At 42.4% G+C, this 24199-nt stretch overlaps 1 protein-coding gene across 1 annotated transcript in view; it reads right to left on the minus strand.

Annotated features, from left to right (window-relative positions):
• Positions 1–294: 294 nt before the first annotated feature.
• The window catches only part of TMEM44 (transmembrane protein 44), a 36205-nt gene continuing 12300 nt past the window's right edge, over positions 295–24199 (minus strand). Inside the window, exons 7-10 of the mRNA XM_075266698.1 lie at positions 22011–22163; positions 21100–21201; positions 20748–20921; positions 295–2703 (exon numbers count right to left, since the gene is read on the minus strand). Of these exons, the coding sequence (XP_075122799.1) occupies positions 2575–2703; positions 20748–20921; positions 21100–21201; positions 22011–22163 (558 nt within the window). The 3' untranslated portion in view covers positions 295–2574. The remainder of the gene's footprint in view (positions 2704–20747; positions 20922–21099; positions 21202–22010; positions 22164–24199) is intronic.

Below are 24199 nucleotides of genomic sequence, written 5' to 3' on the forward strand. Positions count from 1 at the left end.
ATAACATGTACAAGTGATTCAATCTAGTAAACTATGAGAGGGTGCCCAGCCCTTTGTTCTCACGAGAGAAAAACAACTGCAAGAAGTGTCTGTCAGCAGATTATTCCCGTCTGCTAAGAACATAAGTATGCTTCTTCATCATCTGCACGCCCTACTCAAAAAAAAAAAAAAAAAAAAGAAGCTAACTCCTTGACATATATTAATATAACAATAAAGGAAAAGGACCTTACAAAAGCAAGCAATGCCAAAATACAATTTATTTTAAAAAAAAACATTTGACATAAAAAGATAAAATAGCAACGCGTTTCGGAAGAAGAACTACTGCCTTTCTCAATGGCTATTTTCCTATGGTTAGTCCACCGTGAACCATCTTATTTGGGTATGGAAAAGTTTGGCATGGAATATTCAAGCTAAAAGTAAATTTTCACGTAAAAATGTGGTTTTATATACATTACTGCCACTGAGAGTTTGGTACGGGTGGCTGTAATTTATAATGGGGCATACATTTAAGTCAGGTTTGGATTTTTAAACATTTTATGCTGGGTTATGCAGTTGAAGACAGAAAGGAGTTGAAAAGTGAATAAGATATCATACTTTAAGGAAACAAAAAAACCTATATATACACTAATTAAAAAAAATTAGATTTTCCAAATTTTATGAATTTGAGTATAAACAGTGTTGGCCAAAAGTATTGGCAACCCTGCCATTCTGTCAGATAATACTCATTTTCTTCCAGAAAATGATTGCAAGCACAAACTCTTTGGTATTAAATATCTTCATTTATTTTGCTTGCAATGAAAAAAAAACAAAAGAGAATGAAAAAAAAAAGTCAAATCATTGATCATTTTACACAAAACTCCAAAAATGGGCCGGACAAAAGTATTGGCACCCTCAGCCTAATACTTGGTAGCACAACCTTTAGACAAAATAACTGCGAACAACTGCTTCCGGTAACCATCAATGAGTTTCTTACAATGCTCTGCTGGAATTTTAGACCATTCTTCTTTGGCAAACTGCTCCAGGTCCCTGAGATGTGAAGGGGGCCTTCTCCAAACTGCCATTTTGAGATCTCTCCTCCCCCACAGGTGTTCTATGGGATTCAGGTCTGGACTCATTGCTGGTCACTTTAGAAGTCTCCAGTGCTTTCTCTCAAACCATTTTCTTGTGCTTTTTGAAGTGTGTTTTGGGTCATTGTCCTGCTGGAAGACCCATGACCTCTGAGGGAGACCCAGCTTTCTCACACTGGGCCCTACATTATGCTGCAAAATTTGTTGGTAGTCTTCAGACTTCATAATGCCATGCACACGGTCAAGCAGTCCAGTGCCAGAGGCAGCAAAGCAACCCCAAAACATCAGGGAACCTCTGCCATGTTTGACTGTAGGGACCGTGTTCTTTTCTTTGAAGGCCTCTTTTTTTTTCCCTGTAAACTCTATGTTGATGCCTTTTCCCAAAAAGCTCTACTTTTGTCTCATCTGACCAGAGAACATTCTTCCAAAACGGTTTTGACTTTCTCAGGTAAGTTTTGGCAAACTCCAGCCTGGCTTTTTTATGTCTCTGGGTAAGAAGTGGGGTCTTCCTGGGTCTCCTACCATACAGTCCCTTTTCATTCAGACACCGATGGATAGTACGGGTTGACACTGTTGTACCCTCGGACTGCAGGGCAGCTTGAACTTGTTTGGATGTTAGTCAAGGTTCTTTATCCACCATCCGCACAATCTTGCGTCAAAGTCTCTCGTCAATTTTTCTTTTCCGTCCATGTCTAGGGAGGTTAGCCACAGTGTCATGGGCTTTAAACTTCTTGATGACACTGTGCACAGTAGACACAGGAACATTCAGGTCTTTGGAGATGGACTTGTAGCCTTGAGATTGCTCATGCTTCCTCACAATTTTGCTTCTCAAGTCCTCAGACAGTTCTTTGGTCTTCTTTCTTTTCTCCATGCTCAATGTGGTACACACAAGAACACAGGACAGAGGTTGAGTCAACTTTAATCCATTTCAACTGGCTGCAAGTGTGATTTAGTTATTGCCACCACCTGTTAGGTGCCTCAGGTAAGTAACAGGTGCTGTTACACAAATTAGAGAAGCATCACATGATGCCAATACTTTTGGCCAACACTGTACAAAGCATACAGGCAAAATTCACATTTTGAAAACATGTCTAGAAAAGTATAATCGTCTACCTGTAGAAAATAAATGTTGAATTAGAATGTGGAATATGATAACTATTCTCCTGAAAGAGACAATGTTCAACACCATGGTATAGAACAAACAGATGATGGATAACATGGGGTACCAAGTATTGCTAAGCGAAATGAGCCACAAAAAGCAACTTTTTCCTAAAGAATTCATGAATTTGCCTGCTTTACATCCCAAAACTTGTACTGCATGTTCTGTGTGTTACGTCTACGCTGTTATTTTAGAAGTCAATGATTTACTGAAGGAATGAAGTCTAAACATCCCTTTTGTCATGGAAAGTCAAAAAAAATTTTTTCTTCAACCCTGTTCTATTTTTGTCAGGTCTTCAGATTGTGTGTTCTTCTAGCTTGTAGTAGGCTCAAGGTTTCTGAAACTTGGTCAGATGGTAGACGGGAACTGTTCTTCAGGATTGACATTGATGGCTTTTAAGACAGAGCTGTCATTTGGTTGGATACTTGGAAAGTCAGAATCAGTATTCCAATTCTCATCTAAATCTTCAAAGTCCCACTAAAAATAAATACAAAATACAGACAATTATATAAAGGGGTATTTTTGATTACACATGCGAGAGCACCAAGTATAAAAATGACATTTTATTTTTTATTTACTTTAGAGTCCTTCCCATATATTCTTTCATTTTCATCTTTAAACCCCCTTCTCAAGAGAAATTTGGCACTGTATCTTCAATGGCACGTAATGCTGAGGGAAAGGCTCACCACTTTCAGTTAACACAACATGATCCATTTTTTGTATGAATGAATCTCTTCTTCATATTACATAACAAGAGTGAAATAGAAGGTGGATGGCGTGTAGTTAGAGATATTTACTAGGCTCTGAAATCTATATTGAATATTATGTATAAACATCACATTACTTGATGTTAAATTGAATCCTTGATTTTAATTTATGATTATATCAGTGATGAAGTAGTTAAAAAGGATCTGTCATCTCCTGTGAATACCGATAGACTGGCGCCACTGTCCTAAATCCACAACTGTTATTTTTGGTTCCAAAGATAATAAGTGGCATTACTTTCAGCTACAACTAGAATGACGCTGGGCAGTGGAGGGCTGCCCACTTGATACTGACACTTCTATTAGTAGCCAAAAGTAACAGCACCAATATGTTTGGAAACATGCAAGCCGCACAGAAAAATAATTGCTGTGGTTTTAGTACAACGGAATTACGGTATTGTTATAAGGGGTATTCCCATCATGCTTGTTCAGCAGCCTGCAGGCTGTGTGCTCTCTTCACTTCCTGGTTTTCTCAGCACATTGGTGGGCGGGGTTTCACTTGCTCTGCTATCTGCTATGTTTGCAGTTAGTAATGAGGGATTAGTTGTAAATAAATTACCACAGTATGAAGCTGATGTAGCAACTCCCTATCTCAGCCCTTATCAGCCAAATTCAATTAAACCGACTGATAAGTGGAAGAGCAGGAGATAAGAGTTCAGAAATCCCAGAGCTCTCACCTCCCCGCTCTCCTATCTGAGGAGCTCCGTTACTTGTCTGTGGCAGAGACATACACAGCGCAGAGCTGCTCCCAGCACTTAGCCCCTCCCTCCCCCCTGAGAGCAGGCAGCTATGTCACTTGGGAACTGAGCAGATAAGCCCCGTGGTCATAGAAATGCATGTAAACAATGAAGTGAATAAATTAAGATAGCGGCCAAATAAAGCAGTTTTGATAAAGCAATGTATTTAGAAAAAATCTTAGGGCTCATTCACACTACGTAAACGCCAGCTTATACTGAACGTAAAACACGTTCAGAATCAGCGGCGTATAAAGCAGTTCCATTCATTTCTATGGGAGCCGGCATACGAGCGCTCCCCATAGAAATGAATGGGCTGCTTTTTTCACTACGAGCACTCCCATTGAAGTGAATGGAAAGTGCCCGCGTGTACGGCTCGGCATGAGCAGAGCTAGCTGTACACGTGGTTCACCGTATTCTTCGTCTAATTTTTTTATTGTCTACTTGATGTATATTTGTAAGGGCTCCTTATTTGCTGGGCAAATTGCAGTTTTTATTGGTACCAATGTTTTGTATGTATGACTGTTTGATTGCTATTTTTGTCTGGAAGCAAGGTGATCAAAATACATAAATTTGTGCATTGTGGTTTGCATTTTTTCTTTTTTTACAGTATTCACCATACGGGATAAATAACGCTATTTTTCAATAGTGGGACTTGTATGCACATGGGAATAATTAACATTTATTTATGTGTATTTTAAACTAAAAGGTGTTTTTCTAATTATTATTTTTTTACTTTATGGAAAGCTTTTTTTGCAATACTTTACACATAGGCTCCCTAGGTGTAATAGGGAACGGCAGTCAGAAGGCCATTGCTCTGAGGGGTTAAGTTGCAAGAGTCAGAGTATTTTCCGACTCCAGCAGCTAGTCCCAGGTCTCAGTTGTATAGTACAGTCAAGACCAGGAAATAATGCCACAGACACAGATCCTGTACATTGTGCTGAATGTTAGCTATACGCTCAGCACAACATAATAGTATGTCACAGAGCGGGAAAGGATTGTCTCAAAAAGTCAGAGGAGATGGCAAATCCTCTTTAAAATTAGTAACAAAAAAGTATGAAATGAACATGGGAAAATACTGGATAAATCTTCAAACAGTTTCCATTGAGTATTAACTCCTGGGGGCAGACTTAACAGAGCCAACAACAGTACTTTACTTCAGCGACAATTTTTTTTTTTCCAGAATTGTGAATGGCTTCCATTCTCTTTAGAACAAGCAAGGATATGGACCATGCAAATTAATGGTCTCAGTTATAAACGCCATAAAACAATTGTGAGTGATGGCTGGTTTGTGGCTTAGTTTTCCACTACCAACATTTAGTTTAAGACTACCTCCAAATCTAAAATAACTTTTCATAAATAGACTTGCGTGAACCTCACAAGTTCCATTTCAATGAATATTCGCAAAGTTCATTACTCCTCCAGTTTGCTTCCAGCCAACACCTAGGAGAGGTGAGGCATGGTGGATATAAATGTATGTTATTTTTATTCATCCTCCTCTGGTCCTCCATTTGCTAAACTCTGGGGTCTGAGTAGAGCCCCAAAAGTTTTGGGTCAAACCTGAAACTTTTGGAAAAAGTTTTTACAGTGAACAAGCCACTACAGCAATACAGAACTCTTTTTCCATCTGGATATAGAGAATGTCCATTTGTCGTCATAACAAGGCTAGATGAAAAAGATCATTAGAAAGATTTCTGCATGGAGGGATGGAGAAAATCTGGAGGAAACAGGGTTTCTACACCAACATAAAAGAGAGTTCTTTACTGTAAGTCCAGTGAGACTATGTACAGAAACTTCACAGTGGAAATCCAGCACTCAGGAAAACTTCTTAATTTCATATTTATTGAAAAATGCACATTAAAAACATGCAAAAATGAATCCACTGGTAGTGGTGACCCCCATCCAGAGAGAAAAGCATCCAAACTGACGCGTTTCGGAACTGAGTTCCTTAGTTGTAGCCGTACATTGTAGCCGTACATTGCATTAGTGATCAGAACCCCTTGGGTTCAAGACCCCTAGGGGTCTAATAAATGCAAAAATTAAAAAAAAGTAAAAAAAATAAATAAAGTATTAGTATTAGTTAAAAAGTATTAAAAATTCAAATCCTCCCCCTTTCCCTAGAACACAGGCTGTCTGCGGCTGACTTCCTCATTACCCAGCAGGATCAAGCAGGTATTGGGGGGGTGTAGCAGCCTGGCGTCACTGGCCAGACCCCAGGCTGCATATTAAAAACACTGGCACCCCCTGATCTCTCCGCGGGGGGGTGCCAATCAGACCGGCAACTTTGCGGAACCGCTTTAGTTCCGTGATCGTGTTTGATCACGGAACTGAAGGGGTTAAAAAAAAAATCCTATCGGAGCCCCCTCTGATGGGGGGGGGGGGTTATGGAGTGGGTCTTAGCTGTCAGATACAGCTAAGATCCGCTCCAATTACGTTGGCACCGACAGGGAATCCTTCTCTGACTGCTTGACGTAATTTTACTATAGGGCAGTCAGGAAGGACCTGTCAGTACTGATGTAATTTTACTATGGGCCGGTCGTTAAGGGGTTAAGCGTGTTCTGGAGTATGAAGACAGTGTATGTTGGATAATAGATAGGCACTATAATGACAGAGCCACTAACCGCACATCTGTCATAAGTAGGATTTTCTCTTTGATAGTATTTTCTTTACATGTATACTGTACTGTATATAGAGATATATTTCAGTATGCCAGTACATTGTATGTATATACAAAATCCAGATCAATATTTTTTCAGCATATAATTTACTGCCATCTACTTTACTTACTAATACATTATATAAAAAAAGAAAACTACTATAAAAAAGAACAAAACTTCCCATTGAAATCAGTGAAGCCAGTGGCTCAAACATAGGAGTGTCTGCCTCTTATACAATATATCTCGGGTTCAAAATCCAGAGCACATCTAATGTAAATATGAATAAATATGTAACTAGATGGAAGTATTCCCATCAAATTCTTTTCTAGTATAATAACAGATGGTTGTTCCTAAACACAGAGACCCTTGTTTTGTTAAATGGAGGAATTTTTGTAATTAATAAAAAAAAAAATCATATTCACATCGCTTACTATAACCTACTTCTATTTTGGTGTTTTATTAATATGGGGGTCATTCTAAACATCTACACAGAAATTTGCATCAAATACACTGATAGATTTCCACCATACAACTCTGAATCTGAACTTGCTTTTCAACAGTGCATGATAAGAATGTCTTCCAGCAGTCACCAATAGGGGGAGCTCAGTACATAAGAATAAATGCAGCTTCCACTAAACTCAACAGACGCTATAAAAACATCTTTACGTTGAAATCCCCCTAGTGATGGCAGTAGGAAACTGCTGTGGATCCATGTTAGAAGACAGTAGGGTTCCTTGGTAAGTATACTACTGTAAGTTTATTATCCTGCGGTTGCTTTTAGGAACTGTCATGGTTGTGTTGTTGCACTTCATAGTCTGTGCTGGTAAAGTGAATGTAAACACTATAGAGATTAATGGTGTTACATGTAAATGATAAGCAATTTGATATATTTTAGATGAAGTTGTAACTCACTTTGTACTTGAATATAATAATACTAAATGTTAGAGAATAGCTGCAATCCCACACCAGAGCTTCACTTAAAGAAAACAGTTAGTGTGAACAATGCCCAGTAAAGTTGAATATACTGTAGTTTTTGTTTTTACTCCCCTCCTAGGAAACAGCAGTGTCAGGCCACCCGCTGCCAGTAGCACCGTCTATGACATCAAAAGAAGCATATTATTCCATCATGTGATCGGCCGGGGATGTTTTGGAACAGTCCTGCTGGCAGAATATCCATCTACCCACAAACATTTTGCCGTTAAGATCATCAGCAAAAGAGCCCTCCTTGCTGAAGGTGAAAAAGACCCGATGGTGGAGCGACGAGTTCTACAGTTAGCATCCAGGAGCGTTTTCCTTGTTCATGCCACCTTCGCGTTCCAGACCAAGGTATAAGATTGACTTCTTAGTTATAAAATATCCTATATGTATAGCAGCACATATTACCAGGCCTTATAGACCCCACTGTCTATGGGGAAAAAGGTGTGTGATGGACGACTATTAAGGGGTAAGGTGGAGGTCAGATTTATTTATTTATTTTTTTTTTAAGCAAGCACTGCAGGAATGGAAAAGTCAGCAGATCCATTCATGCACAGTCAATAATTAGAAACACCTAAATATCTTTGTTTCTTTATAGTCACAAATTTTTTGTACCTACTGGTAATTGTACTTTCTCGAACTTATCACAGCTCCAGCTATGGTGCTATATTAGGCACAACAGAAATAATACATATTGTGATGTAAGGAGGACAAAAGATTTTAGTTTTTACATAAACCTCCCATCCATAGTGCCCCAGAAGGTAATAATGCCATCTTTGGAACAACACACAGTAACAGTACCCTAGTTTTAGTGCCCCCTATAAATCCTGCACAATTAGTATCACTTCTAACACTTTTAGCTGTCCCAAACAGTATAGTGTTCCCTACAAATACATCACAATAATGCCATTTCTAGTTCTCTCATATAATAATAGAACTCCTTAGCTCCTCTTAATACTGTACTAATGCCTTTTTAATGTCCCAATAATGCCTACATTTATTTCAGTACTCCGTAATAATGCCGCCTTTTATGTATCCTATCAATGTCTTCGCATTGCCCTTATTGCATCCGTTTTCAGTAATGATGCCTAGTTTGTGTCCCACTTTGTAATAACTCTCCACTGCACCCCCCTCAGTAACATTGCCCCAATTGTTTCCCTACTCAGTAGTAATGCTCTGATGCACCATGCTAACTAATAATGCTAATCCCATTTGGTAATAATGCCCCAATTACAAACCTGCTCAATAATAATGCCTATTCTTATGCCAACACTCACTAATAGTGCCCTCTCATGTGCCTTCATTCCTGAAGAATATCAATATTACATGTAATTATAGTCATTAAAAATTCCCACTTATGCTCTTCTACTCTCTAATAATGCCCACTCTCTAATGCTGTCTAATATGCCTCTTTGGTTTAGTAATGCCCCCTCAGATGACCCAAGTCTTTAAAAATGCCCCCTCATGTGCCACACTATGACCATTATGGGACACGAATAATTAGATAATTCCAATCCTATGGGAAATCCTTCCTCTCTGCCATTCCCTGCCTCGCACTGGCAGCAGGGAATGGCAAAACCAATGTTTTCTGGACTTCTATGACTACAAGGAAGGTTAGCCGGTCTACTAGGACAACGAGTGGGCTGCTGTGACTACTGATAAAGCTTGTGGGGTTTATTGTCACTAATGGGGAAGATATGGGGCCTTTCTCCCTGCTGTGCATTCAGCCTCACCACAGCCAGGCTGAAAGTAGGCATATCTGTTGGTGGAGTTATTTATTTCAGTGGGAGTGCCAGAGATAGCAGGGTGCTGTACTTCAGCTGCCTCCAATGCTCCCTCTGAAGTGAATGGGAGCACCATCCCCCACCAGACACACAATATACAGCATGGGAGAAAAAAACATTTTCAGAATATGTAGGGGTCTCAATGCTCAGACCCCACTGATCCGGTATTTATCCTCTTACTTTTTAATAGGGGATAAATACTTCAAGATAAAATCCATAAGAAAAGCACAATTTTTAGTACAATAGATAAGGGGATTACACTGCTTCAGCTCCCATGAACAGGTGCTCTATTCTTTATACAAGTCACATGTAAGGCCAGCCTATTTGCATTTCACATATGTATATGCCAAGTCAGTTCTCTCTAGGCTGTCCTGATGAGATCCAATCAGATCAAAACAGCGCCGTCCACAGTTGAGATGATACTGACTTGGCATCATTGCAATAAAGGCTTGTTGGAAAGTCGGGCATGATGTTCTAGGGAGCTTCCCATAGAGGGCAGCATACAGAGGCAGTGTTTCCTTATTTACATCCTGGGAAACATATTTGCATATTCTTCCCACAATCTCCCATAGTGGAGCGAAAAGGGCTTTGTAAGACTCCTCACACCTACTTGGTGGTCTCTCCCTAAGGAGTGACAATATCCCCACATATGTATAGTAAATGTAGTGCTGAAATGTGAACAGAGGTTAGTTAGGTGATATAAATCTTCTCAAAGAGTTCTGTTGTAGGGACTACCAGATAGAACAGGGGAGAGGGATGCAGTATAAGATATGGATATGACATTATAAGGATCATTCCATAGGTCCTGTATAGAACAGTACTGGAAAATTCAGAAAGTTATGAAAACATCTTGCATGGTTCACAGATTGTCTTTATGGAGACACATAATATGTATGGTTTTTGCTGTTATTTAAAGCGATTATCAGGTTTCTAGTATTGATGGCCTATCCTTAACACAGGCCATCAATATTAGATCTGCAGAAGTCTGGAAAGCCATGCAGCTCACCTCACCTGTACTGAGACAGGGCTGCACTCAGCAATGCTTACCTACCGCAAAATGCGCTGCTCACTCGCCGTAAAAACTGTACCAGCAAGTGTAGGTAACGCAACACTGTCCCATGGAAATCTAAACATTACCAAGAGTAAACATTACCAAGAGCTGTGCTATCTCTGTACATGTGGTCCGCAGAGGTTCCAGGTATCGGACTCCCGCAGATCTAGTATTGATTGCCTGTCCTAAGAATAGACCATAAATCCTAGAAACCAGATAATCCCTTTAATTTATACCAAGCAAATTAGGACGAGGCTAAACAGAGGAAGGACTACTTTTCGCTATGGTTTATTGCCTGGATCCAATAATCTGATGCCGCTTCTCCTGATGTTTTGTCCTATAGTGGGCTACACGTCTCTCATACTCTTAGACCTGAGTGGAGAAGCCTTACTTCCTTAACCACAGTCCACTTCCCAGGTTGTTCTCCCTGTACCTTCACTCACCTACGGTACCCTTCATTTGAGGGTCACACCATTAGACTCTTCATCCAAACTCCCTGCTAGTCATTGTTGGTTACTGTCTCCCCGGATCAATTAGTTTACCGACTATCCCATTTCTTGTGCTTGCTGGCATACTACCTTTCCCAGCAGACCTAGCAGCCTGGCTACCATTGTGCGAGTTCTCTGTTAGTCTAAGCATACCTCCCAACTTTTGAAGAACCGAAAGAGGGACAAAATGTGCGGCGCGCGTAGCGGCAAACTTAGCCCCGCCCACTTTTGTGTTGACTCCACCCACTCGTTAATTTTTCATGTGCCCGCACACAGTATAATCCTCCTACAGTCACCCGTAAATTATATGTCCCCCCTCTATCTCTCCCCCAGTTTCATATACACCCTTCATCTGCCCTCAGTTTCATGTCCCTCCATCTCTGCCCCCAGATTCATGTCCTCTCCATCTCTGCCCCCAGATTCATGTCCCTCCATCTCTGCCCCCAGATTCATGTCCCACATCTCTGCCCCCAGATTCATGTCCCCCATCTCTGCCCTCAGATTCATGTCCTCTCCATCTCTACCCCCAGATTCATGTCCCCACATCTCTGTCCCCAGATTCATGTCCCCCCATCTCTGCCCCCAGATTCATGTCCCTCCATCTCTGCCCCCAGTTTCATGTCCACTCCATCTCTGCCCCCAGATTCATGTCCCTCCATATCTGTCCCCAGATTCATGTCCCCACATCTCTGCCCCCAGATTCATGTCCCCACATCTCTGCCCCCAGATTCATGTCCCACATCTCTGCCCCCAGATTCCTATCCCTCCATCTCTGCCCCCAGATTCATGTCCCCCAATCTCTGCCCCCAGATTCATGTCCCTCCATCTCTGCCCCCAAATTCATGTCCTCTCCATCTCTGCCCCCAGATTCATGTCCCCCATCTCTGCCCCCAGTTTCATGTCCACTCCATCTCTGCCCCCAGATTCATATCCTCTCCATCTCTGCCCCCAGATTCATGTCCCCCATCTCTGCCCCCAGTTTCATGTCCACTCCATCTCTGCCCCCAGATTCATGTCCCTCCATCTCTGCCCCCAGATTCATGTCCCCACATCTCTGCCCCCAGTTTCATGTCCACTCCATCTCTGCCCCCAGATTCATGTCCCTCCATATCTGCCCCCAGATTCATGTTCCCACATCTCTTCCCCCAGATTCCTGTCCCTCCATCTCTGCCCCCAGATTCATGTCCCCCATCTCTGCCCCCAGATTCATGTCCTCTCCATCTCTGCCCCCAGTGTCATGCCGTCCTCTCCATCTCTGCCCCCAGTGTCATGCTGTCCTCTCCTTCATCTGCCCCCAGATTCACGTTCCACCTCCACATTAAACTTACCTTCTCCTCCGCTCCCTTGCCGCTCTCTGCCCGCCTCTCTCGCTGACACATGCGGCTGAAGGAAGGAGCTGACACAGGTCAGCTCCTCGCTTCGCCGCTGCCCGCCTCTCTCCCTGACACATGCGGCTGAAGCTGCTCGCGTGCTCGCTTCGCCGCTGCGTCTCTCTCTCGCTGACACATGCGGCTGAAGCGAGGAGCTGACCTGTGTCAGCTCCTCGCTTCGCCGCTGCCGCTGGCTCCTGGCTTGTACATCGTGTCTACAAGCCAGGAGCCGGCGGCAGTGGCGAAGCGAGGAACTGACACAGGTCAGCTCCTCGCTTCAGCCGCATGTGTCAGCGAGAGAGACACGCAGCTGCAAAGCGAGCACGCGAGCAGCTTCAGCCGCATGTGTCAGGGAGAGAGGCGGCCAGCGGCAAAGCGAGGAGCTGACCTGTGTCAGCTCCTTCCTTCAGCCGTATATGTGTTCAACTCAGATCTGCGTCCTCTGGACGCAGATCTGAGTTGAAATCGGGACATACCTCCCTCCAACCGGGACCGCGGGACATGTCACCCAAATCGGGACTGTCCCGCGGAAATCGGGACGGTTGGGAGGTATGGTCTAAGGATTAGTATGTTTAGTCTCCTTCCATCCGTTTCTGTCTGCCTGCTTGTACAAAACTCTGCTTCTATCCCAACACCAGGGTTTTTGCAGCATCTCAGTTTATGATCTATTTGGACCCATGCAGGCTATCCTCCTGTCTATAAACATGAGTTATGTTTCTGTCTGATGCTGGAGTAATGTCTGTAAATCTGGAAATGCTTGTCTTTCTGTGTGCTATGTCTGATCTATGTCTTAGTTTTTGCCTAGTTTTGGTACAAGACCTTCCAGTCTACGTGTTTGGTCTATGGTCTTCTACAATTCTTCTGCTACCTGTCTTCTGTCTGGTTCTGAATTCCTGTCAATTTTTCATGTCTGCAATAACCTGTTCTCCATGACTTTAGTCAGTAATTCACACTATGTATTTTGGCTGTGGTGCACTGCACCACAGTCCTTACCTGCCTTGTCAACTGCGACCAACCCGAGACCACCTCAGGAGGTAGCGGCCTGGCAGACTCCCCACAGCGAAGTCCAGACCCCCATCTGGAGGTTAAAGGTTGAAAACTTGGGGGGTTTGCTGCGACGACACCATTAGAGGTGGCTCTAAGTCAAACCGGTTTGGTAGCACAATGATCCACAATCCTCTGACTGTTACAATCTAACTCTCAGTTTCTATCTCTAAGCTCCTACTTTGGCTTTCACAATTTATTACTTCACATACTTACAAATTACAAAATATATTTGATTTGGTCTAATTCTGGATCTATACAGTTTCTAATTTTATTTCCTTCTTTCCCCATTTTTTACCATAACCTTATTTCTTTTACTATCAGGACCTTTTCTTCTTCTCAGAACACATCTACCTATCACACTTACAGACATATGTGGTAGCGATCTTGGTATCCTCCATAAGGATAACATTCTCCATATTCCAAAGGTCCCACTCCCCTCTATAAGATTACTATCCAAATTCTACCATTTCAAATGTGATCTAAAACACATCTTTATAGACTGCTTTACCTTATTCCCTAATCTGACTCTTCTACACTTAAGCGCTTTAGAATTAGAGATGAGCGAGTACTGTTCGGATCAGCCAATCCGAACAGCACGCTCCATAGAAATGAATGGATGCACCTGGTACTTCCGCTTTGACGTCGGCTGGCTGCTTAACCCCCTGCGTGCCGGCTACGTCCATTCACTTCTATGCGAGCGTGCTGTTCGGATCGGCTGATAATATGCTAATATTATGATAGTGATAGCGATATTATGTAGTCTAGAAGGCAATAACACTGAATGGCAATAATGCCTCAGACTACTAAGTATTATGAAAGCCATCAAGTAGCTTTCAAGTGGTCCTATCCTGCTGCTGAATTTTTGAGCAACATAATGCCAGTTACAATAACTTGCTTACTGGTCCTGATCATGTGCCATCCATTATGCACATAACTTCAGTTGTTAACCATGCCCACCATGAATGTGATATCATTACTGATGACAGTGACACTTGTGAGAACTTTATGGACTGCCAGAGCAGCCAGGAAGAGGTGTGGGCTGGTCTAAATCACCTGAGAAGCCACTACCTGCTTTATGCATCTATTAGATGTTCGCTGTAGTGATTAGAGTCAGCCAAATTTGAAAAAAAAAACAAAAAAAAACACAAACATTTCTCAGTTTAGATCCATCAGGGGTTGCAAGCATGCAATAGGGAGAGGGTAATGAACTGCTACCAAATAGTTCTGGTGACACTTATACCTGAAACTACATTCCTGTCCCCTACCTGTCTCCTCCAAACATCCAATTTCAGCGGAGAATCCCATTCACGTTACATGGTCGGCTGATACAGATGCAATTAGCAGGTTTGGTCATAGTGCATGGTCATAGACATAGTAAACAAAGTACCAAAGACTGGGCTGATACTCAAAAATATTACTATTCGGAGGCAAAAAGAATTGATGTTTACTAGTAGAGATGAGCGAGTACTATTCGAAACGGCAGTTACAAATAGCACACACCCATAGCAATGAATGGAACCAGCCGGCAGGCAGATGGGGCCGGCGTCCTGCCGCTTAACCCCCTGCTGCGTCCATTCATTCCTATGGGTGCGTGCTATTCGAAACTGTCGTTTCGAATAGTACTCGCTCATCTCTATTTACTAAAATTTTATTGTTGCATAAAATCCCTGTCCAAGGAGAAACCCTACATTTTCACAAAATGAAGATACACATTATGCTGAAATATACTTAAACATAATCTTATTTCCGTTGGTGTGGCTGTGTGCTTGGGAGTTAGTGTTGTGCTTTGATGACATATCACAAGATTTTCCATCACTACATCAAAAAGTTTTGGTATTTCTCATTAGTATACAATTAACCCTGTATGTGATATTGTGCCAGTAGAAAAGACATGTCTTGGTATTAACAAATAACCAATACCCCAAAATAAGAACTATAAACTTTGCTCTGTAAGGGAACCATGTACTATCTTTCTACATCATTATTCCCAAACATTGAAAATACACTCTTCATTAAAAAAACAACATGTGCTTGAAGTAATAGCAAAGGTATGACACGCTTACAGCAGTATGATGCTTTATCAGCAAAGGTTTTAGCACTGTGACTTCAATGATCATGGCAGGAGAAGACATATACACAGATGAGTAAAAAGGTAACCGTGTGTTGATCTTTTGGCTTTCCTGGCCCATATCTCACCATCCACTACAGCTTTGAATGTGAGACTTCCATCATTGTATAGACAATCATCTTGGATATCTCATATATAAATTTGACTTGCAACTATTTAGCATATGATTAGTTATGCAGATTCTTGTCATGTGACGCATTGTTACGATTTTGCTCCTGGTGGTGTAAAAAACTTTTTCTTCTTGTATACTACAAATTACAACCTGTTCTCACATTCCCTAATAGCTCAGTGTGTTATTAGGTTGATTCCTAAGCAAAAGGTTACTGGCTCAAATTGAGGATTAGCCATGAAGAAGATTTCCCAAGAAAAGAAAAACAGCATCAACCAGCTTATCGATAGCAATTTCTTAACCAAGAAGTTTGCCAAACTGCATCACAAGAGTGCCATGACAGCTGGAGGAACACGAAATGAAGTCTGTCCATCCATTTATAAGCCAAGAGGTCCAGGCAAAATACCAGAGTCAACAAATCAGCTTATCACAAGGTCTATCAGTTCTTGTGTGACAAACACAGCAGTGGAGGTGACTTGTATACTTTGGAATAATGAGATCACAGATGTCCATGAAAGGAACGCCCCCTCCCTCTGCTCACAGCGCTCGTCCATAGACGAGCATTATGAGGAGCGGGAGGGGGGGGGGGGGGAGTTCATCCTCGCTCCACAGCACAGCGCGATTGGCGCCGCGAGGCAGAAGGACGTCTCTGGCTAATGGTCAGAAACGCCCTTCTGACCATAGAGCACTACGGTACCGGCACCGTAAGCTCTGTACACCGGGCACAGATCGGGAAAGCCGACAGTGCGCTGAACTCAGCGCACTGTCGGCTTTCTGGCAGTATATAACACTGCATGTGCCCAAAAGTGGTGAAAGGTCCTCTTTAATAAATCAGATCGTCCCTCCTCGCAACGTCCCCATTTGAAGAATGTGTCAGGCAAGGGCTATGTACCAAACCAGCACCTCAACCATCCCATTGTCTGTTGCACGGATACAATAATATATAGATATATATGTAATTTATGTGTTAAAGTATAAAGGGAAGGAATATATTGTTAGGTCTAGAAATATTTTCCTTTAGTCTTTCTTTAGTGAGCTTGTAGAATATAAAAATAAATTAAAGAGGTCACAGTGTCCTCTAGTGGTGTAAGTAGATATGACACCAGGATGTGCTATATGAAGAGGACAAGCTGGTAGGGTAGAGTTATACTCAGGACAACGTACAGCTGGGAAACCTTGGGTTATAGCATCCATGTGAATATCATGAATGCTTTCATATTAAAAACTAAAACAAAAATGTACCTAAACAGACCAAGACTATGTATGCTCTTCCATAACAGTATCCCCTAATCGGTAGTGGCATATTTTAGCAGAATAATACAATCTACAAGCTGCAGAAATAGTTCAGAATTAGTTTGAGTAAAATGAATTCTAGGTGTTGACTTGGTCTCAAGTCTCAATCTGACCGACCATCTGTTGGATATCGTAGAAAAAGAATAATGACATTCTGTAATAATATTACTCCATAAGTAGCCTCCCTGGTATTCACCCTTTACCCCCTGCATGAGTTTCTGGGCTTTGCTCCAGGACGACTACCAAATCGCTACCAAATCTCCCAGTAGAGGTGGTAACTAGCCAAGGGCCAGAGAGATGCTCTTGAGAAGCACCAGTGGTTAGGCAAGGGAATGGTTGAGTAAAAGATGAAGTCTTGGGCTGGCAGAATGAATTGATAGTTGTAAACAGGCAAAACCATCAGGGTAGGTAGGACAAGTTCAAAGGTCAGAGCCAAACCAGGGCCAGACACTGGAGATTAGCAGGACTAGGCCAGGATCAAAGACTAAGTTAGAAATCAGCCAACATCAAAATACAGAGGAGAGTAAGAAAAAACAGTGGCAGAGCACCCTTGTAAGAATTAACTGGTTAGAAACCTATATTGCTCAAATGTCAATAGCCCAGTGGAGCTGCTTAGGGATTAGCTGGGGAAAATAAGCAGTTGCCAGGGAAGCTCAGGGACAGGCAGAGGTTGCAGAAAATCTGTCAAATTCTATCTGGGAATACCCATTTTGGCACAGATGGCACAAGTGGACACAAATTTTTCAAATCACAAGAGGGAACTAGCCACCAGAAATGACAGGATACAAGTCTCAAAGTATTACAAACAACAGGGAGCATAACTGGCAAGTTTGGAGCAGTGGTCCCGGGTGACTACTCTTTCTTCTCACCTGTGGAACAAGGATATTCCAACTGGTAAATCCTTTAAATTGAACTGGTGCCACAGAAACAATGCAGGAAGGATCAATTATATGGTATGGATCCTATACCTGGTCAGATACTTCAAAGGACTATGAGAGGAGAGAGTATTTTTCTTGGCTGAACAAAATATGTGTGTGTGGGGGGGGGGGATCAAATATGGTGAAAAGAGTGGCCATCTGGCCTGACAATGACTCAAGTATTGTGCTAATTGAAGGCAAGCTAGGTGTAGAACTATAGAACTCTATTGGGAGGCTTTTTTGGAGGCTGATTTTGAGGTGGATTCAGTGTCAAAATCAGCACCAAAAAGACCCTTAGTCATAGCACTAGATGTGTACTTTATGGTGGTTGGAACATTATATATATATATATATATATATATATATATACACACACACACATACACTCACCAGACCCTTAACACCCACCCTAGTCATTAGGAACAGGTCTAGGTTCATCAAGTAACACCCCCTGTACACCAAGAGAAGCGATCCAATACTCATTAAAAAAAAAAATGCATACATCAACATGAAACACAATGTTAAAACATAGATAAATATAATAGATAAAACCACAATGTGGACATGTAAGTGTATAAATCCAAAAGTATATATACATGTATGAAAAATTATTATTAATGAGACCCACAGAAGATCACAAAAAAACCCTCCAAAGCAAATAAATAAATATATTGTAACGGGATTAGCTCAGGGATCGCTGTCTTGAGCACTTTTTGGCACAAAATGAAAGTCCAATCCAGCCAAGTATGGTGCAACTGGCCGCAACCAGTTTTATTAGGATTTTTCCAGCCAAAACCAAACATAAACAATGCAAAATAAACTCCTAGCTGTCCAGCTCCTACCTTCAACACAGTTTCCCTAACTATGAGAGCTGGGCCTTCTGCACAGCTGCCTAAACACAAAACCAGCAGTAGTACTCAAGTATTTTTCCCCAGGAGTAGACAGAGCCATCTACCTGTGGGCTTTCTGTCTCTTTATACACAACCTTTAGGAACACAGGAATTAACCCCACACATCTCAAAACCTGGAGTGGCTGAGTGGAGTTTAGACACACCCAATACTCCTACTCCAGCAGCCAGACCTTTTCCAGGGTTTTGGTAAGACCCATGAGCCAGGAGCACAGCTATGCTCAGCTGCACCTAGAGTGTGTATGACAGGAACCTGGGAGAAATGTATACGCCTTCTACCACTTTGCCCCTGGTCCTGTCACATATATACACACACACACTAATATATATATATATATATATATATTCTATTAATCTTAAATTGTACTGAGATTTACTTGCTCAAAAAGATGCGGATTGTGTATGACAATGGTTGTGAAAAATAACGTTGCTGCTTGGGCCCATACATAAACAGACAGATCCAACTCACATGATACTATATCATACCTCCCAAACGTCCCGATTTCCGCGGGACATTCACGATTTGGGTGGCATGTCCCGCGGTCCCGATTGGAGGGAGGTATGTCCCGATTTCGACGCAGATCTGAGTTGAACTCATATGCGGCTGAAGCAAGGAGCTAACAGGTCAGCTTCTCGCTTCAGCCGCATATGTGTCAGCGAGAGAGGCGTGCAGCAGCAAAGCGAGAAGCTGACACAGGTCAGCTCCTCGCTTCAGCCGCATATGTGTCAGCGAGAGAGGCGTGCAGAGAGCTGCAAGGGAGCGGAGGAGAAGGTAAGTTTAATGTGGAGGTGGAACGTGAAACTGGGGGCAGATGAAGGAGAGGACGGCATGACACTGGGGGCAGATGAAGGCGGGTACGGCATGACACTGGGGGCAGAGATGAAGAGGACGGCATGACACTGGGGGCAGAGATGTAGAGGACGACATGACACTGGGGGCAGAGATGTGGGGACATGAATCTGGGGGCAGAGATGGAGAGGACATGAATCTGGGGGCAGAGATGGAGAGACATGAATCTGGGGGCAGAGATGGAGGGACATGAATCTGGGGGCAGAGATGGAGAGGACATGAATCTGGGGGCAGAGATGGGGGACATGAATCTGGGGGCAGAGATGGGGGACATGAATCTGGGGGCAGAGATGGAGGGACATGAATCTGGGGGCAGAGATGGAGGGGACATGAATCTGGGGGCAGAGATGGGGGACATGAATCTGAGGGCAGAGATGGAAGGGGGACATGAAACTGGGGGCAGATGAAGGGTGTATATGAAACTGGAGGAGAGATGGAGGGGGGATATATAATTTACGGGTGACTGTAGGAGGATTATACTGTGTGCGGGCACATGAAAAATTAACGAGTGGGCGGAGTCAACACAAAAGTGGGCGGGGCTAAATTTGCCGCTACGCGCGCCGCACATTTTGTCCCTCTTTCAGTTCTTCAAAGGTTGGGAGGTATGCTATATGGTCACGCGATGGTGAAGATCACATGGGAATCCCATGCAATAATGATATTACTATGATAGGCCTGGGAGCTTTCATTAGGCCTTTCATTGTTCACAGGAACAGGACAGCTCCTGCAATCACATGGCACAGGAGCCGTCCTCCAACAAGAAAGGAACAGGGCCAGTGGGGACCGACCAAAGGGTCTATTTTCACACTTTAAGGTTGGGGGCCTTGAAGTATTAATGCCCACGATCAGAGTGGACTCTTATTGTGGGCATTAGCTCAGGGTGTCCACTGCACATTACAGAGGAGACCCAGTAGCTATGGCGAACGTTCTACAGCAGAGCGGCCGCCATCATCTTTACAGACCTGGCATCTACTGTAATAGCACAGCGGATGCCGGGATGGTTCACTAGGACACCCTTTGCTCGCAGCCCAGGGCCAACTCATCTTCCCATTCCTGCCTTTGCAAAAAGCCAGCGGTGGCAGGAGTGGGGCAATATTACCACACCGCACCAAATCACCCCACATTAGGACTATAAGACGCACCCCCATTTCCTCCCAAATTTAGAGGTTTAGTGACAAGTTTCCTTTAAAGTGATACATACGGTTTATGAAATAAGGGTTATTACTTGTGCAACAAAAAAACTGTAGCGTTTTCACTATTTATTTATTTATTTATTTATTTAATAAAGTTCCTTTTATGGTTAATAGCCTTGTGAAATTTATGGACTGAAACTATAAACCATCTAGGCACCTGGCTATGGGCTGCATTAAAAGCAGTTGTAGCTCTAGAATAATTTAAATTAATTTTGGATTAGAAAGTTGAATCCTAATGGAAGAGACCACATACCTCTAAGTCAGTAGTATAAGATGCATCAGAAGAGCTGGAAGGGGAATTTGAGGGGTGTATGATATCAGGAGGCGGATACACCGGCAAGTCAAGGTAACACAGTGGTTCCTTATAATTAATGCGTCCAGGATTTGTCTGTCCATCCCCAGGTAGTCTCACTGCTCCGATATCATTCTAAATATTGAAGAAAATACGTATGTTTTAGAAGTGGTTCAGGAAACAAATTAATGACCATTAATGGCAAATGTACCCTACAAAATAATGGCCATTAGTAAATGACATCTTCTATAGTAGCCAGTGGCCATCATGGTGTTAGTGTGGGTCAAAGAGTCTTACAGAAGAAAAGACTTACCTCTTGCACTTGCTCAACACTGAGCCTCACATAACGTCCAAGTGATACCTTGCTACTTAAACATCTATTAGGAACCATATTCAGTGGTGTCCAGCTTGAGGCCTAGAAGAATACAGTTTTTGCAATAAAAAAGTATTTTACATAAGATCATTATTTGTTGGTGAATCATAGTGAATCATGGTAGCAGCAAAGTGGGCAAATTTTTTTACCAAATGTGTGAAAATTAACAAGCTTTGCAAATTTTAAATCTGTGATTTGTCAATTTATTTAGTACCTTTTTATCACAGATTTCACACAATGTATGAATGTGTATATGTACAACATGCTAATGTCCTGTCTAAAGATGAAAAGGCTCTGCAACTCTTGTTATTTTTGCTGTCCTTGACTCTCCATTCTTCCTCTTTGGTTCTGCAAGGATTGTGTTTTACGTGCTGAGCAGCAGAATAACAGGGCAGACAGTTACAACAATAGCTTGCAAATTGTAAAAGAGAAGAATTCATACAGCTGTAAAGAGAGGCAATATCAATGACAGGAGAGAGTAATCATCAAAATTGTAGTCCTTCACACTGGTAATCCAGCCTACAGCAAGCCTTGACAGCATCAAAACAAGTGTGTTGCACAGAGCTGTACAAGCTAATAAAGATGAAAAAGAATTCCTTCTGAACAATCTTATGAGCTTTTAGACACATGCAAGTACTCTTTACTTATATATTTTTTTTTATATACTTAGAACATTCCTTGGACTCATAGCCATAATAACCGCTTGAACTAAGCAGTATAGCTGAAGCCACCTATTGATCTCCACCAATTAACCCTGCTCAGGCATTTTTCTGTTATTACACAGTGTTCATGTTAAACAGAAAGCAGCAAAATATTGTCCTCAACAAATTAATGTTTCATTGACAACCAACCTCAGAAGTAGTATGACGGAAAACATTTGCTTTTTCTGCCTTTCGTATCTTTGGTGGCAATAGCTCAGAGCTTTCTTCATCCAGTGTTGCGTCCAATACCAGCCCCATCTGTTTCATCAATTTATTTTTCATTATACAAGACAGAAATATTAACTGCAGATATGGCAACGTCAAGGATTCTACCAGATTTCACTATGACAGTGCAATGTGATACGAAAAGGAGTCTGTCAGGTCCAGAATGCCTCCCAAACCGATAATAGTGCTCTGTAGGAGCCTTTAATAGCAGATAAAACATACCTAAAAGTTTGATGCAGAACCAGCATTCATTGGCCGAATGCTATACAGCTGGTTCTTCTCCCACCTTTAGAAGTCTTTTCCGTGCAGCTTCCCCGCGGCGTCTTCCGGCTCTTCATTCACTCTGCCAGGCAACGGGCCTGGGCAGCGCCGACTGCACATGTCCGCTTGTAGTGCAGGCATGCGCAGTCGGCTCTGCCCAGGCCCGATGCCTGGCAGAGTGAATTCAAAGCCGGAAGATGCCGCAGGGAAGCTGCACGGAGAAGACTTCTCGGAGGATCCAGCCCGACCCTCACTCGTGGACTTGGTAAGTATAATTTGATCGAATGTTGCCTACCCCTGAAACGAGCATTTTCCCCCCAAAGACTATAATAGGGTTCGATATTCAATTCGAGTAGTCGAATATTGAGGAGCTACTCGAAACGAATATCGAACCTCGGACATTTTACTGTTCGCTCATCTCTACTTTCCACCCTTAGGGTGCATTCACACTGAGTAAACGCTAGCTTATTTTGTAGAGTAAAATTACACTTGTAAATTTTGCTATCCCATTGACTTCAATGACATTTTACAGGCGTATTTTTACAGGCGTATTTTTTACAGGTGTATTTTTTACAGGCGTATTTTTACACTTGTAAAAAAATATCATTGAAGTCAATGGGATAGCAAAATTTACAAGTGTAATTTTACTCTACAAAATAAGCTAGCGTTTACTCAGTGTGAATGCACCCTTAATGGAAAACTCCACTCTTGAATGGTATTTTACTATATTCCACAGTATAAGTCAACATAAAAGTGTGAGTAACTTTGTAAAAAGTTTGCTTTACTTATCTTAACTTATGATTTATTGGTTGTTCAGACAAAAAGGCCATTTCTGAAGTCATCCTGACCCCCAGATACCAGTGCATTGTCAGAACTCAGATAAAGCTGGCCATACATATTAGATTTTGAAGTGCTGAAGTGGCAGATTATGAAAGTTCATCCTATACCGCTGACTAAGTTGGTCACAACCAATTGCTTGTGTTGTTTTTTTTTCTATCGGCTATAATAGATAGTGCATGGGCTAGACTGACACACCAATGGGTGATTTGTGTGTTGCGGCCAAGGCCGGCATAAGCACCTGGCATACTTGGGCAAGTGCTGGGGCCCCAAGCTCCTGAGGGGGCCCACTTGGCTGCTGACTACGGCTCCATTTACTTATTGATTCCCGCAGGAGCAGGGATCGGTAAGTAAGGTTAGGATCGCCAGGCAGTTTGGTTCAGATCAAATAGGTCCAAACTGAAACTGCTATTATCATACCCCGGTATCTTTGTAGACCCAGGAGTATGATTGGAGGCCCAGGGGAGGTAAGCAAATATATTAAACAATGTTACTCACCTCTCCTGGGCTCTGACGCGACTCTGTACTATCTTCTGTCTTCTTCAATGACCTCGCGTGGGTCAGGCAGACGTCGTGACGTATAATGACACTGGCGCAACCCACATCTTTGACGTCATTGAAACAGGGAGTGATGACAGAGCCAAGGAGAGGCAAGTAACTTTTTTTTCCTATATGTTTTTCACCTCCTTGAACCTCCAATCATTATATTCGGGGGGGTTAGAAAAGACTCCCCTCCACCCAGTACAATAATAATTTGTGGGTCATGGACCCCAAAAATTTAGGCAATATTTGCAAGGACAACCCTAGGGGACACAATGGGACATTATACCTTGTGAAGGGGCCACTATGCCATGGGGGGCAAAAGTAAGTTATGGGTCCCAGTCTTTGCTAGTTACGTCTCTGTATACATTTATTCTTATACCCTGTCTGTGTATATATGTATGTATGTATGTATGTATCTATCTGTGGGGGCCAACTCAGTTTCTGCATTGAGCACTTCCATTAATACAAATGAA

Source organism: Leptodactylus fuscus, chromosome 3 (genome assembly GCF_031893055.1).
Source record: "Leptodactylus fuscus isolate aLepFus1 chromosome 3, aLepFus1.hap2, whole genome shotgun sequence".
Taxonomy (NCBI): domain Eukaryota; kingdom Metazoa; phylum Chordata; class Amphibia; order Anura; family Leptodactylidae; genus Leptodactylus; species Leptodactylus fuscus.